This window comes from Protomyctophum bolini (assembly GCF_963924005.1).
Source record: "Protomyctophum bolini genome assembly, chromosome: 7".
NCBI lineage: Eukaryota > Metazoa > Chordata > Actinopteri > Myctophiformes > Myctophidae > Protomyctophum > Protomyctophum bolini.
The window spans coordinates 42,812,038-42,825,297 of record NC_137868.1 but is presented as its reverse complement, the minus strand read 5'-3'; the positions used below and the strand labels follow the sequence as shown (position 1 = coordinate 42,825,297).

General features: G+C 43.3%; 1 protein-coding gene across 2 annotated transcripts in view; it reads right to left on the bottom strand.

Annotated features, from left to right (window-relative positions):
* The window catches only part of pitpnc1b (phosphatidylinositol transfer protein cytoplasmic 1b), a 350,470-nt gene that overhangs the window by 22,763 nt on the left and 314,447 nt on the right, over nucleotides 1-13,260 (bottom strand). For both annotated transcript variants that reach the window (XM_080767718.1, XM_080767717.1), the window contains exons 3-6: nucleotides 8,305-8,453; nucleotides 5,814-5,902; nucleotides 3,391-3,398; nucleotides 3,181-3,252 (exon numbers count right to left, since the gene is read on the bottom strand). In XM_080767718.1, coding sequence (XP_080623844.1) covers nucleotides 3,181-3,252; nucleotides 3,391-3,398; nucleotides 5,814-5,902; nucleotides 8,305-8,453 — 318 coding nt within the window. The remainder of the gene's footprint in view (nucleotides 1-3,180; nucleotides 3,253-3,390; nucleotides 3,399-5,813; nucleotides 5,903-8,304; nucleotides 8,454-13,260) is intronic.

Genomic DNA, 13,260 nt, shown 5'->3' with positions numbered 1-13,260 from the left:
GTTGTTGTTGTTGTTGTTGCGTATACCTTTTCCGATAGATTAGTCTGCAGCACAATAAACTGGACTTTATATTGGATCGCTGCAGTTACATTTTGTACTGAGAGAACCTTATACAAGCAGAGCATATTTCATGTATCCTACACTGACAACAAATCATCGTCAGTTTGCATCCATCTATCATGGAGCTATCCAAAGCCAACAGAAAAACAGATTGTCTATTTTCTCTATAGTTTGGCTCCCGCGGGGGGAGAGACATCCAATTTCTCTTTCGGGTCTTGAACTAAAAAAAGGATTGTGAATATACATGTACTGCTGTATATCATTTAAAATGTAGTGAACATAAAGTCAAATGAAACGGAGAAGTTTCATTTGAAAAGAAATGACTTTGAGATCTGTTTCACCGCGCAATTCAAAGTCGACGAGGATAACGTTTTTTTTAAGGATCTCAACCATTTTCATTTCAAGCACCCCCGAGTTTTGACCGTTTGCATTTGACATGTATTTGTCCACGGACCCCCATCTAATGCCATGTGTAACTCTGAGAGTGTACACAACATGGAACCATCAGAGTTATACACACCCATAAGGGTCCATTTGGTTTCTATAACTATCATTTAGCTCACGGGGACCCCCTGAAACTCCCTCAAGGACCCCACTTTGGGAACCACTGAACTATACAGTAGCTGTACCTGAACATTTCTGTTTATTAACCCATTCTGACCTGAGATCAGATTCATATACGAGGTTTCCACTGGACACACAATGGTCTGATGAACCCATTCTGACCTGAGATCAGATTCTAAAAATGTCAGTTGTTGTTCGATTTTTCAAAAATAGCAGACCTACAAGCTCGTAGCGCGCCACCGAGTGGCGCGCTACGAGCTTGTAGGTCTGCTATTTTTCAATACCTAAAGCATAACATAGTGCCAACACCAAAATGGGTTCCCGTTCAGAATGGGTTAAAGAGCAGGTCATCCAATGATCCATGGGTCGGCGGTTCGAATCCCGGCTCCTCCATGTCTACATGTCGAAGTGTCCTTGGGCAATAAGACACTGAACCCCAAATTGCTCCCGATGTGCTGGTTGGTGCCTTGCATGGCTTCCGCCTCAATAGGTGTATGAATATGGGTGAATGTACACTAGTAATGCACTAATGTAAAGCGCCTTGGATTAAAGGCGCTATATAAATGCACCATTTAACAACGTCAATGATTATACTATCAGAATACAGAGCTTTTATAATGACCAAAGGATATCACTCGCCTTACCCTTTAACTTGTGTAAGAAAAGAAAAGACACAGAGTCAAAAGACCAGATAAGACAAAAGCAAAGAAAAGAAAAGCTATGGTATGCATTGAATTTGCTGCAGGGTGCTTAGTTGTCTCTGTCTGTCTTTGTTGCCCTATCAACAGCCCTGCATTTCCTTGTCACTGATGTCCAAAGGCATTGTGTTTGTGTTGTGAGGTGTGCGTGTGCGTGTGTGTGTGTGTGTGTGTGTGTGTGTGTATGTGTGAGACTGTGACTGTGACTGTGTGTGTGTGTGTGTGTGTGTGTGTGTGTGTGTGTGTGTGTGTGCGTGTGTGTGTGTGAGACTGTGACTGTGTGTGTGTGTGTGTGTGTGTGTGTGCGTGTGCATGCGTGTGCGTGTGTGCGGCTGTGCGCGCACTCAAGTGTTTGCATGAGTGGCCGTGATACAACAAAGATTTAATGGAAAAGTAAAAGTAGTGCATGTTGGAAATATACTCCAGTAACTTAAGTAAGTACGGTATACTTGAGTACATGTACATTGTACTTTTCAATACAACATGGTGAACTGATATGGCCTGATGTTTATGATCTATACTAACTGCACTTATGAGTCATACACTGTGTGTGTGTGTGTGTGTGTGTGTGTGTGTGTGTGTGTGTGTGTGTGTGTGTGTGTGTGTGTGTGTGTGTGTGCGTGCATGTATACTGTATGTGTGTGTCCTTCGTGTACTGTATGTGTGTGAGGTTGTAATCAGGGCTATTATCATTATCATATTCTACAGTATCTTTCTGTGCTGTGCACGGCCTATAACATTATGTCACTGCAGGCTATACGTGGCTTTGAGCTACATTTCAATTGGAAAACATGCTTTCCTGTATCAGTGTGCACGCATGCACGCACGCACACACGCACAGACAGACAGAAACATATACTGTACATTCCAGTCAGGGGCTGTAGAGTTGTGTTGGCGTGTCAGGTCTTGTTTTTTGCAGTTGATTACGCGGTCCTGATGTTGCGACAGCTGTAGAATCGTGTGTGTGTGTGCGAGCGTGTGTGTGTGTGTGTGTGTGTGCGTGTGGTGTCGTTTCATTCCAGAAAGGCATACATTCTGTCTGTCTGCTTAATAGACATGCCAACAGCGCTGCCTCGGTTTGGCTTGTTTTTCTTGTAATGGCCACATCAACGTGATGATGAACATTCTCTTTACACCGCAGAGAAAATTGAAATTTCTCCACCTTCTCACGTTGTCTGTCTCTCTCTCTCTCTCTCTCTCTCTCTCTCTCCCCCCCTCTCTCTCTCTCTCTCTCTCTCTCGCTCTCTCTCTCGCTCTCTCTCTCTCTCTCTCTCTCCCCCCAGATTATAGCTCTCCCTCCTCTGCATATTCTCAGATTTCTTCTCTTGTCTCTTCTCCTTTCTAAAATGGCAAATGCTGCATTTACATACGTAGATTCAGATTCACCCGTTCACACACACATTCACACACACATTCACACACCGCTTACTGAGGAAACCTGCATGCAAGGCACCAACCTGCACATCGGGAGCAATTAGGGGTTCAGTGTCTTGCTCAAGAACACTTCGACAGTTCGAACTGGCAACCTCATGGCAACCTTGCAGTTCCCATTCGGACACTCTATACCCTATTTTCTACGCACTGACTATACACAATGAAACCAGAGGGTTATTATAGTCGAACTAATATCTCTGTGCGTCTTAATTGCCAGGTGTTATGACTTAACTTAAGGCCTGGAGGCGTGGGTGGCCAATATGCCCTTTTGCTATTTTGATTGACCACACCTGGGTAATGAAGACACGCAAAATATAGGGTGCCAGAGAGTACGCTAAAACTCTCTATCCCCAGACTCTCTCTCTCTCTCTCTCTCTCTCTCTCTCTCTGCTGGTGTAGTGTACAGCATGTCAGTCAGTCTTACGTTGGTGTTGCAGCCATTGTTGTCCTCGAAGCGCGTCTCAATTCTGATCCTGAACTTTGGCAGGAAGGACACCTGTAGAGGTTGAGCAGAGGACAGAACGAGAGGAGGTGAAATGGGTGTGTGTGTGTGTGCATGCGTATACGTATATACTGCAGGGTGTGTGTGTGTGTGTGTGTGTGTGTGTGTGCGTGTGTCTGTGTGTGTACTCACTGTGTACTCTGCAGCAGCGCACCAGTTCCACATGGGTAGAGAAAAGAACATGGTTAAATTACTGACACTCTACAACGCATGCACGCATTCACTCACGCACGCCCGTCCGCACACACGCACACACACATTGCCAGGCCCAGAGAAATGCTAGGCAAGCATTTACATCATACACAGCTGCAGTAAATAATAGATCAGGTTTGTGGAGGAAGCAGAGGTTAAAGTTAGATAAGCTTCTGTATTATGCATCAGTGTGTGAGAGTGATACCATGTATATTATACCAACACACACTTATACACGCGCGCACGCGCACACGCACACGCACACACGCACTCACTCATTCTCAGACGCATGTCAAAAGCAATGTCTCATTATAATTTCTTCAAAGCCTACTTATTTTACACACCCACCATGGGCGGCGGTGGTGGGGGCTGCATGCATATGCGGGCCCAGCAACAACAGAGCTAAATATGAAAGGAGCGCACAGAGCCCCCGCACACCAATGTTTCAAGGCAAAGGATTTACTACTTTATTAGCTTCGAATCGATCTCACATGCAGGCTATTCGTCTGGTCATGATATTCATTATAATTTCTGTTCCATTTTTTCTTTGATGTTTCTATATAACTTCAATTAACCCATTCTGAACGGGAACCCATGTTGGTGTTCGCATCATGTTATGCTTTAGCTATTGAAAAATAGCAGATCTACAAGCTCATAGCGCGCCACCGAGTGGCGCGCTATGAGCTTGTAGGTCTGCTATTTTTGAAAAATCGAAGAACGACTGACATTTTTTAAAATCTGATCTCAGGTCAGAATGGGTTAATCAGACCCAGTGTGTGTCCAGTGGAAACCTCGTATGAATCTGATCTCAGGTCAGAATGGGTTAAGCCGCCTATATAACCCTATAGAGAGCACTGGTTTTCAACCTGTGTGCAGGCCGCGGGATCCACCAGTGCATTGTATAGTGGTGGTCCTTCCAGGTGGTCCCCCAAGCTAAACGGTTAACCAAATGGACGCTCACCTTTATCCACACTTTTCCTGGGCTGTGTGTGCTGTGCTCCAGTTCCTGTCGATTTGATCCAATGAAAGCCAATGAAAACTGGTCAGATGACCAATGATATCCAATGAAATCAACAGGAACTGGAGGCGCACACACAGGAACCCAGGAAAAGTGTGGATAGATATTTAACTCTTGAGAGTGTAAAACAAAACCAAAATGGACCCATGGGTCCATTTTGTACACTCTCCATGAGTTAAATTGTTGTTAAACATCTGCATTACTTATAATTTACAAGAAGTCTATACACAATTAGAGAATGTAGAATAATTGTTATTTTTATCAACGTTTGTCTCTCCTTATGGTACCACACATGAACACAGCATGGAATTGTAGACAAAATCTTATCAAACGATAAACTATTATTCTTTAGTTTTTTTGGGTCTGACATGAGGCTAAATCTCCTCAATTGGTGGTCCATAATGGCTCAAATGCACAATAAATAATGGACCCTGATAGGACAAATGTTGTGCAGCCATTACTGAGGTGTACCATTAAGCGCAGCTTTACACCTCAGCACTGATTAGCTACACCTGGCCTATATATACAGGGCACGGCTCCGTGGATTCGTCTATATATAACCCCGAGTCCAACGTGCAAAATGTTAAGGATCCCAACTATCTGAAATTGACCATTTCCTCAAGAGGAACAGAATAAATGTCTGATTTACTATGTCTATAAAGTTGTATTCATCTGGATTTATACTATGTCTATAAAGTTGTATATTTATCTGGATTTAGACTATGCCTATGAAGTTGTATTTTGTACTTGAGTAAAGGTACATGCAGCCTCCGCCCACAAGGGGGGGCTGTGCCTGGGCGGAGGGGGTGCTCCAGCCCCCCCAGCACCCCTACTTCCCTCAGCCATGTACAGTAAAGGTAAGTTATTTTCTGGTGGAGAGTATATAAACACATGCACACACATGTGCACGTGCACGCACATTTGCAAAAAGACCAGTGGTGGAAAAAGTACTCAATTGTTTGACTTAAGTAAAAGTACCAATACTGCAATTTAGAACTATACTTCGTTACAAGTAAAAGTACGGAATTGAAAATGTACTTGAGTAAAAGTACAAAAGTATCGGCATCAAAATGTACTTTAAGAGGTTAATGCATGTTTTCTAATCAAAATTTAAATCTCCAAAGTATAGTAACTATAAAGTTTTCAAATAATCGTAGTGGAGTAAAAGTACCCGGAAGTTGGAAATACTCAAGTAAAGTACTCACAATTGTACTTAAGTACAGTAATTAAATAAAAGTATTTAGTTACTTTCTTCCACCACTGGCAAAGACACGCACGCACGCACACACGCACACACACACACGCACACACGCACGCAGTCACACTGTCACGCAGTCACACTGACCTGTAATGGTGTAAGGATAGAAGTTCCAGGCCTTCTCGGTCACATAGAAGATCCTGGGTACGAACGCCTTGACCCATGACGGAAGTTTACTGGAGAGACAGTAAACATTATATTCATACTTGGTAATAACAAAGGGAATATATTGGGTTAAAAAGATGGATGAATACACCTAAATGCAGTGTACGGCCATTCCATAGGGGGAGCTGTTGTGGGGATCACTGGTTGGAAAGTTCCAGGAAGTGAGGTGTCAGGAACAGCTATAAAAGTGCAGGGTTGAGTGAGGCGACAGCCGGGGGGGTTCCATTTTAGGTGTGGAAAGAGTGTTTGGTGTGGTGTTTTGACAAAGAGTCTCTTTAAAGCATAATAGACTGCAAAGTGTATAAACCAAATCAGCATGTTTTACTGAATAGTGTGACGGTGAACTTTAAGACCCGAATAAGTGTTGAAAGAAGATATTTCAATGGTTTATATTCTGAATTGATACAGCAACAACAAACAGAGCCTCCTGACATGAAGCTTGGGTGACGGGAATAGGCCTACATTTTGTTTCTCTTTTTTTATGCAATGCATTGCCCATTTTCTTTTCTGACTTTGAGGATTACTTGATTTCTTTTGGACAAGAAGATCGGCAGTTTTTGTTGATTTGCTTTTGGAATATATTCACAATGGAGACATTTAAAGGAACTACGTTTGTTTATCTCAATCGATTGTTTTCCGGCTTGAATCAATGGAACCAACAACGCCGTATATACAGTAAGTTCATATTGATCTGTATCACATTGAAAACTCATCTTTCAAGGTTTAAAAACAAAAGCATTACCGTGACATTGTCTTTCTTTCGGGCTTTCTGAAATTGCGTCATGTGGCAGCCAAGTCTATGGACTTTGTTTAGGGCAGTTTTTATGTAAATGTTTATGTTTTTGCCAGCCACTATAATGTATTTTGGAGACAGAGTGACGGAGGTCCAGCACGCTTAATAGCTTTTCAGTGTCATTTCTAGCTGAACTAGCCGCAGGCTGATCTGAGTACAGCCTTCATTTGTACGGCTTACATTCACACGATGACATCTGGTGGTGATGGATCTGACGGGGAAACTTCACTGTGCCAACACCACTGAACTGCAATCTACTTAACTCTGCTGCTATGAGCCTATGAGTATATGTGTCCATGTGTGCACGTCTGCATTGTGTGTGTGTGTGTGTGTGTGTGTGTGTGTGTGTGTGTGTGTGTGTGTGTGTGTGTGCGCGTGCACTTGTATTAGCCTACAACAATTGCAAGGTTTTTGGAGTTATATGCTTTTGAAAGAGAATACTCCCTCATACACTGTCTTCAAATGCAAGAAAAAGATTGAGTGGGATAACAACAATGTTTGACCTTCATAATGTTATCGTATAACCTGATGAATGTGTAAGCTGTTGTTGTATTCCCAATTCAATATGTTTCTTTCATTTGCAGACGGTGCGCAGGAGTTTTTTTCTTTCAGTATACGCAGTATACAGCTCGTCTGGGCTTCTCCTACGCACCTGTCGCCTTTGTAAATTGTAGGAGTGCAAAAAGACTTGTTTTCTTTCATAATAGTTATATGCTTTGAAAAAGACCAAGGAATTCCTCACACTGTCTTCACTCACAGCACGGCCCAGGGTATTTATTGAGAATACTAGCGCTTCGTTGGCGCTGACCTTCATCAGGTGTCGATCGTTAGATTCGTTACGCAGCTAGCCTTGAAGTATAGGTGTGCAGACTGCAGGAGGAGCTTTCTTTTTTTTCTTTTCTAATGTTCTATTTTTGTGGCTTTTGTTTTTATTTAATGTTTTTTTATGGAGGGACAGACAGGCTGACAGGAAATGGGGAGAGAGATGGGGGGGGGGGGGGGGGGGGGGGTGACATGCAGTAAAGGCCGTCGGGATCGGGAGTCGAACCCGCGGCACACTGCCAGACTGGACTGCCAGCCAAGGTGCCTGGACCGCTGAGCCATAGCCCAGGCCGAAGGAGTTTTTTTTTCTTTTTTTTTAAAGAGAGTCATGCTTTTAGCATTTGGCATTATAGAGGTTAGGTTTACAGGGGTTGGAGTTTTGCCTGGTTTATACTCAAAATATCAGTGTCAGTGATGTTTTTGGCAGCACATTTTTATTATAGTTTTGTATTTATCGACTAAAATAAATGTGTTTTGGCGGACCTTGATGCCGTCGTAATGACTGTTTTTACACTTGCTGAAAACAAGTGTGAAATTACTTATACTGGATCTCTTGTCCACTGCGGTCCCTTCCTAACATTTTAGTCTAGTTTTTATTTGTTGACAAAATTGTCAGTATATTTAGTCTTAGTCGTCGTAGCTTAGTTTTTATTCAGTTTCCATTTAGTTTACGTCAGTGAAAAAAAGGTAGTCGACGAACATTTTCCGCCATAGTTTTAGTCGACGAAAACAACACTGGCGTCACAATACATTGTGTGTGCGCGTGCGTGTGCGCGTGCACGGTGCGTGCGTTCTAACCTGTTGAGGTAGATGCGTTTCTCGGTCAGCTGTCCCGGGCCGTGCTGAGGGTGGTGCTCTGGCTCGTTCTTCACCACCTCCACCCCTTCTCCCCCGCCGCTCTGCTCACTGCTGTGTTTGCTGATCATGTACAGCTGGCCGATCTTATACTGGACACACGCGCGCACGCACACACACACACACACACACACGCACAAACTCAGAAAGACGGTGCAAGAGCATGATCTCCTGGTGGAGTTAACGACATTGTATAGGCCTATATATAATAATCCCATTCTGTACGGGAACCCCCTTTTGGTGTTTTAACTAAGCATTATGTTATACTTTAGCTATATTGAAAAATAGCAGATCTACAAGCTCTTATAGAAGCTATACGAGCTTGTATAGGTCTGCTATTTTTTTTATCGTGAAAATGCGGCACAAATCTTTGAAAATATATTCTTTCAGAAGACTTTGTGTACACACACACACACACACACACACACACACACACACACACACACACACACACACACACACACACACACACACACACACACACACACACACACACACACACACACACACACACACACACACACACACACACACACACACACACACACACACACACACACACACACACACACACACACACACACACACACACACACCTTCCCCAGTCGCTTGTGTTTTTCATCATTACAATCATTCTACAGTAAATTAATTATGCTGCCGCCGTTGCTTTCCGCAATAAATACGCTCTGTGTGAAATGGCAATAAAGCAGACGTGTAATTAAAATATTGTAATTTGGGCAGAAGGGGGAGGAAAGAAAGTGAGACAGAGAGAGAGAGAGAGAGAGAGAGACAGAGAGAGAGATGCATTGGTTTGTCATCTCTCACTCGTGGCTCCTTCACTTTATCAGGACACTCCTGCTTCTCTTTGCAATTACTGAGGAATGTCAACATTCAATATTTACTTATCGCCTATTCATGGCCCGTAATTAATCATAAAGATGGATCCTTTTAAACACCACGGGCGACGTCGCAGACTCTCAGACAGCCTCCCATTTGGAAGACCCCCCCCCCCCCCCCGCCCCCTCCCGTCTCCTCGTGCGCTCTAAACCGTAGCAGTATTATACGGTATAGAAGCAGTACATTTACATTGAGTAAAAGTACAAAAGTATCGCAGGTATATACAATGTGTTGCAGGGGATTAGTGGTATTGTATGCGGTACCTCATGCACTGTGTCGTGACAACAAGACAAGGTGCGTGCGTTCAGTCCCTTTTGTGGGATTTATATGTTTTTTTTTTTAAGACAATGGATTATCGGAACGTATGAGGTGTGTCAGTCGGACAATGAAACAATTAAAGTCAATGGTGTGTGTGAGTGACCACAGTGACAAACGGTTTGCCGGGATATAGAGCAAAAGCAGATGGCCTTGTCATCTGTTCGAGAAGGAGCACCTTAAGGCAGAGGAGAGAGCTGGGCAGAACGGCAGGACACGTATAACGCTGATTTACTAGTCGAGAGAAAGTGTTTGTCGACTGATGGATAGATTTGTTTTGTGCACAAAAGCAGTCATCGGGATACAGAAAACATAATACAAACAAACAGATCACACAGTACATCGACAATAAAGAAACAGTGCCAACAGAAGGGGCCACCAGTCATATAGTTCCAAGAGGCGTCACATCACACTTTATGCACGGAACTGAGACGGGGCCTGCTTTTTCATGAGTCCTATACTTATGGTAACAAACGATCTTGAGGCCCTATAATAGCCTGCAGGGAAGGTATAGGTATACCATGTACCGTCACCCTGATGGTAAAAGATGGTATTGGCTGTGTAACGGGTGTGTGTTGTCCCTATAGTAACAGCTTTCCCCCTTCCTGAGTACCCGGGTCTCATACATTGAGGTCATACTCTCAAATCGTACCCCAGCTCTTTTGCTGGACACGTTGATATAACACTTCAGAATCGTAAAAAAAAGTCCGTCGACTACCTTTTTCCACTGGCGAAAACGGAATAAAAACTAAACTAAGGCTATATGACGACTTTAAACTAAGACTAAATATATTGACCATTTCGTCAACAAATCCAAACTAGACTAAAATGTTAGGAAGAGACTATATAGTGGACAAGAGATCCGCAGATCCAGTACAAGTCATTTTACAATAAGTTGCATGCTGGGAATAGCCGATCTACAAGCAGCGCGACGCAGTGTGGGCTTGTAGATCGGCTATTTTCAGCATTACGACGGCATCAAGGCCCGCCAAAATACATGTTGTTCGACTAAATCAACTGTGGATTTAGTCGACTAAAACTAGACCAACACGAAAACATTCCAGGTGACTAAAATGTGACCGAAACTGAATGAAAACTATTCAAGAGACTATAGGACTAAAACTAAATTTGCTGCCAAAAACAACATCTCTGCTTCGTATCAAACTACTGTGCCCGGTGCCGCTGCGTGCATGCCTTCCGATCCTGTCATTCCCATTAAATCACTCATCAGGGACTCTACATAATTATAGATCTATATGTTCTCACTCTCAATCGTTTCCTGTTGTTCTGTTAATCAGACCAGTGTGTGTCCCGTGGAAACCTCGTATGAATCTGATCTCAGGTCAGAATGGGTTAAGACTTTCCCATCAACATAGACTACATACAACCTGTTTACCTTAATGGAAAGCACAACCGTTTAAAACTAGCTTAGCTGGTATAGAACTTAATCCTCAAGTCATGCAAGTATGGCTCCTTTTGCTCCTGCAATGCAACATGGAAGCACGTACTGTCTGTATACCGATGAGACCCAATTATTTAACCCATTCTGACCTGAGATCAGATTCATACGAGGTTTCCACTGGACACACACTGGTCTGATTAACCCATTCTGACCTGAGATCAGATTTAAAAAAAAATGTCAGTCGTTCTCAAAAATAGCAGACCTACAAGCTCCTATGAGCTTGTAGATCTGCTATTTTTCAATAGCTAAAGCATAACATGATGCTAACACAAAATGGGTTCCCGGTCAGAATGGGTTAAATCCCATGGCGTATACTTGGACCATGATGCCACATCCATAATGTCTGTCTCCCAGGACCGGAACTATAACGGTGACGGGTCGCACACACACACACACACACCAAGAACTTGCTTTATGTTTTTATTCTTGCATGCAGTGAATAATAGACAAACATTTCAGCTAAGCCATGAGCCTTCACACTGATGAAGGCTAGATAGCCTGCTAGTGTTGTCTGACGTGGTGGTCACAAAGAAAAGTGTCTCTCAGGACTGTCACCTGCCAGTATACTGTACAGTCGGATAACTTCCCAGACTCCAGGTTTTCTAAAGTACAGTATATAGATTTTATCATGACATCCCAATTTCAGGCATATACAAGCACACTGTGATGTGCTGTGATGGGCTCTCCCCCACCCCCCAAGGCCATAAATACATTTATTTGTATTTATTTGATAAATGATTTGATTTAGAATGTGTATAGCGCAGTGAAATAGAGTATATAGACACTATCAGGAGGACTAGTCCATTATACATTCAGGGCTAGAGAAGGCCTTCTGGTGATATTTATACTGATTTCTTGTTTTGCATGTCCGTACTGGCAAAGAGTCAAATGACCCCCATGGTTGGTCTGAAACCTCATCATGTCCAAAACAGTTATAGTTTCCAGATCATGCCTTCAAACACCCCCCTGTCTTTCTGTCTCTTTGTGTGTCCACATCATGTGCGTGCGTGGGTGTGTGCGTGCGTGCGTGCGTGCGCTGGCTGTCCACTGATAATTTTCACATGGCTGATCAGGATAACTTATACTAACACATGTGGCCAAAGTCCTACATTCTGAAATATTTTCCAATGACAGCTATATACTGTGTATAATTTCAACTTTTTCTTATAATCGCAGAACTATAATTCCTCATCACTGTCGGGTTGCCTTTTGATGCCTTTGTTTGTGTGACGCCGTAGAATGATAAAGTATGTTTCCTCGCCCCTCTCGTTTGTGGCGAAAACTTCCGGGAACTCAGATTAGATCAAGTAGAGCGTTCATTTATGAATGAACAATTGAACACCAGAATGTGGAAATAAGACAGGTAGTCTACTCGCTGTATATAGTTCCACCGCTGCATTCCGCTGACAGGGCGCTGATAATAAACCAACCAGGGTTGAGAAATCCGGAAAACCTGCAGGCCATCACCATCATCGCCTCTTGACGATGTTTGCCCATGTCTGTGCTAACAAAAGGACCCACGCAGGGAAGGCCATGCAGGACACTCCGGTTTTACGGTTCATTGTGTTTGACGTGTGCTCACGAGCGAGATAAAACGAACCACACGGCAGGGTGCTGACACAGACTTTGACCGAAAATGATTAACCCACTTGAACCCTAGAGCGTCACTAATCTGTGTCTACCAGTGTTGGCTATTTTCGGAGAAGAGATTTGACCGAGGGGGGTCGAGGCAACAATTGTATGTGTTGAGTCACTTGAGTGTGAGGTATTGAGTTTAGTTCTATAGCATTAGATCAGGGGTTCTCAACCCGTGGGTCGCCAAATTATTCTGGGGGGGTCCCTAAATTATTTTAAATTTTTATTTTTTGCAACTGAATGGCTGGAATATTAAAGACGGAGAGCCAACATTTTTTGATGAGACATGGCCAAAGCCTTTCCGGGGGTCCCCATAGCAGCCAAAAAGGTTGAGAACCCCCGCATTATAGGAAATAATAAATGAATGATGTGTGTGTGTGTGTGTGTGTGTGTGTGTGTGTGTGTGTGTGTGTGTGTGTGTGTGTGTGTGTGTGTGTGTGTGTGTGTGTGTGTGTGTGTGTGTGTGTGTGTGTGCGTGTGCGCGTGTGTGTGTGTGCGTGAGATAACATCTACAGTACTATGACATCATGTTAGGCCTCTTGGCTATTAGAGGCAGAGCTACTCTGCTACATGTACACTTTTATCTTCGT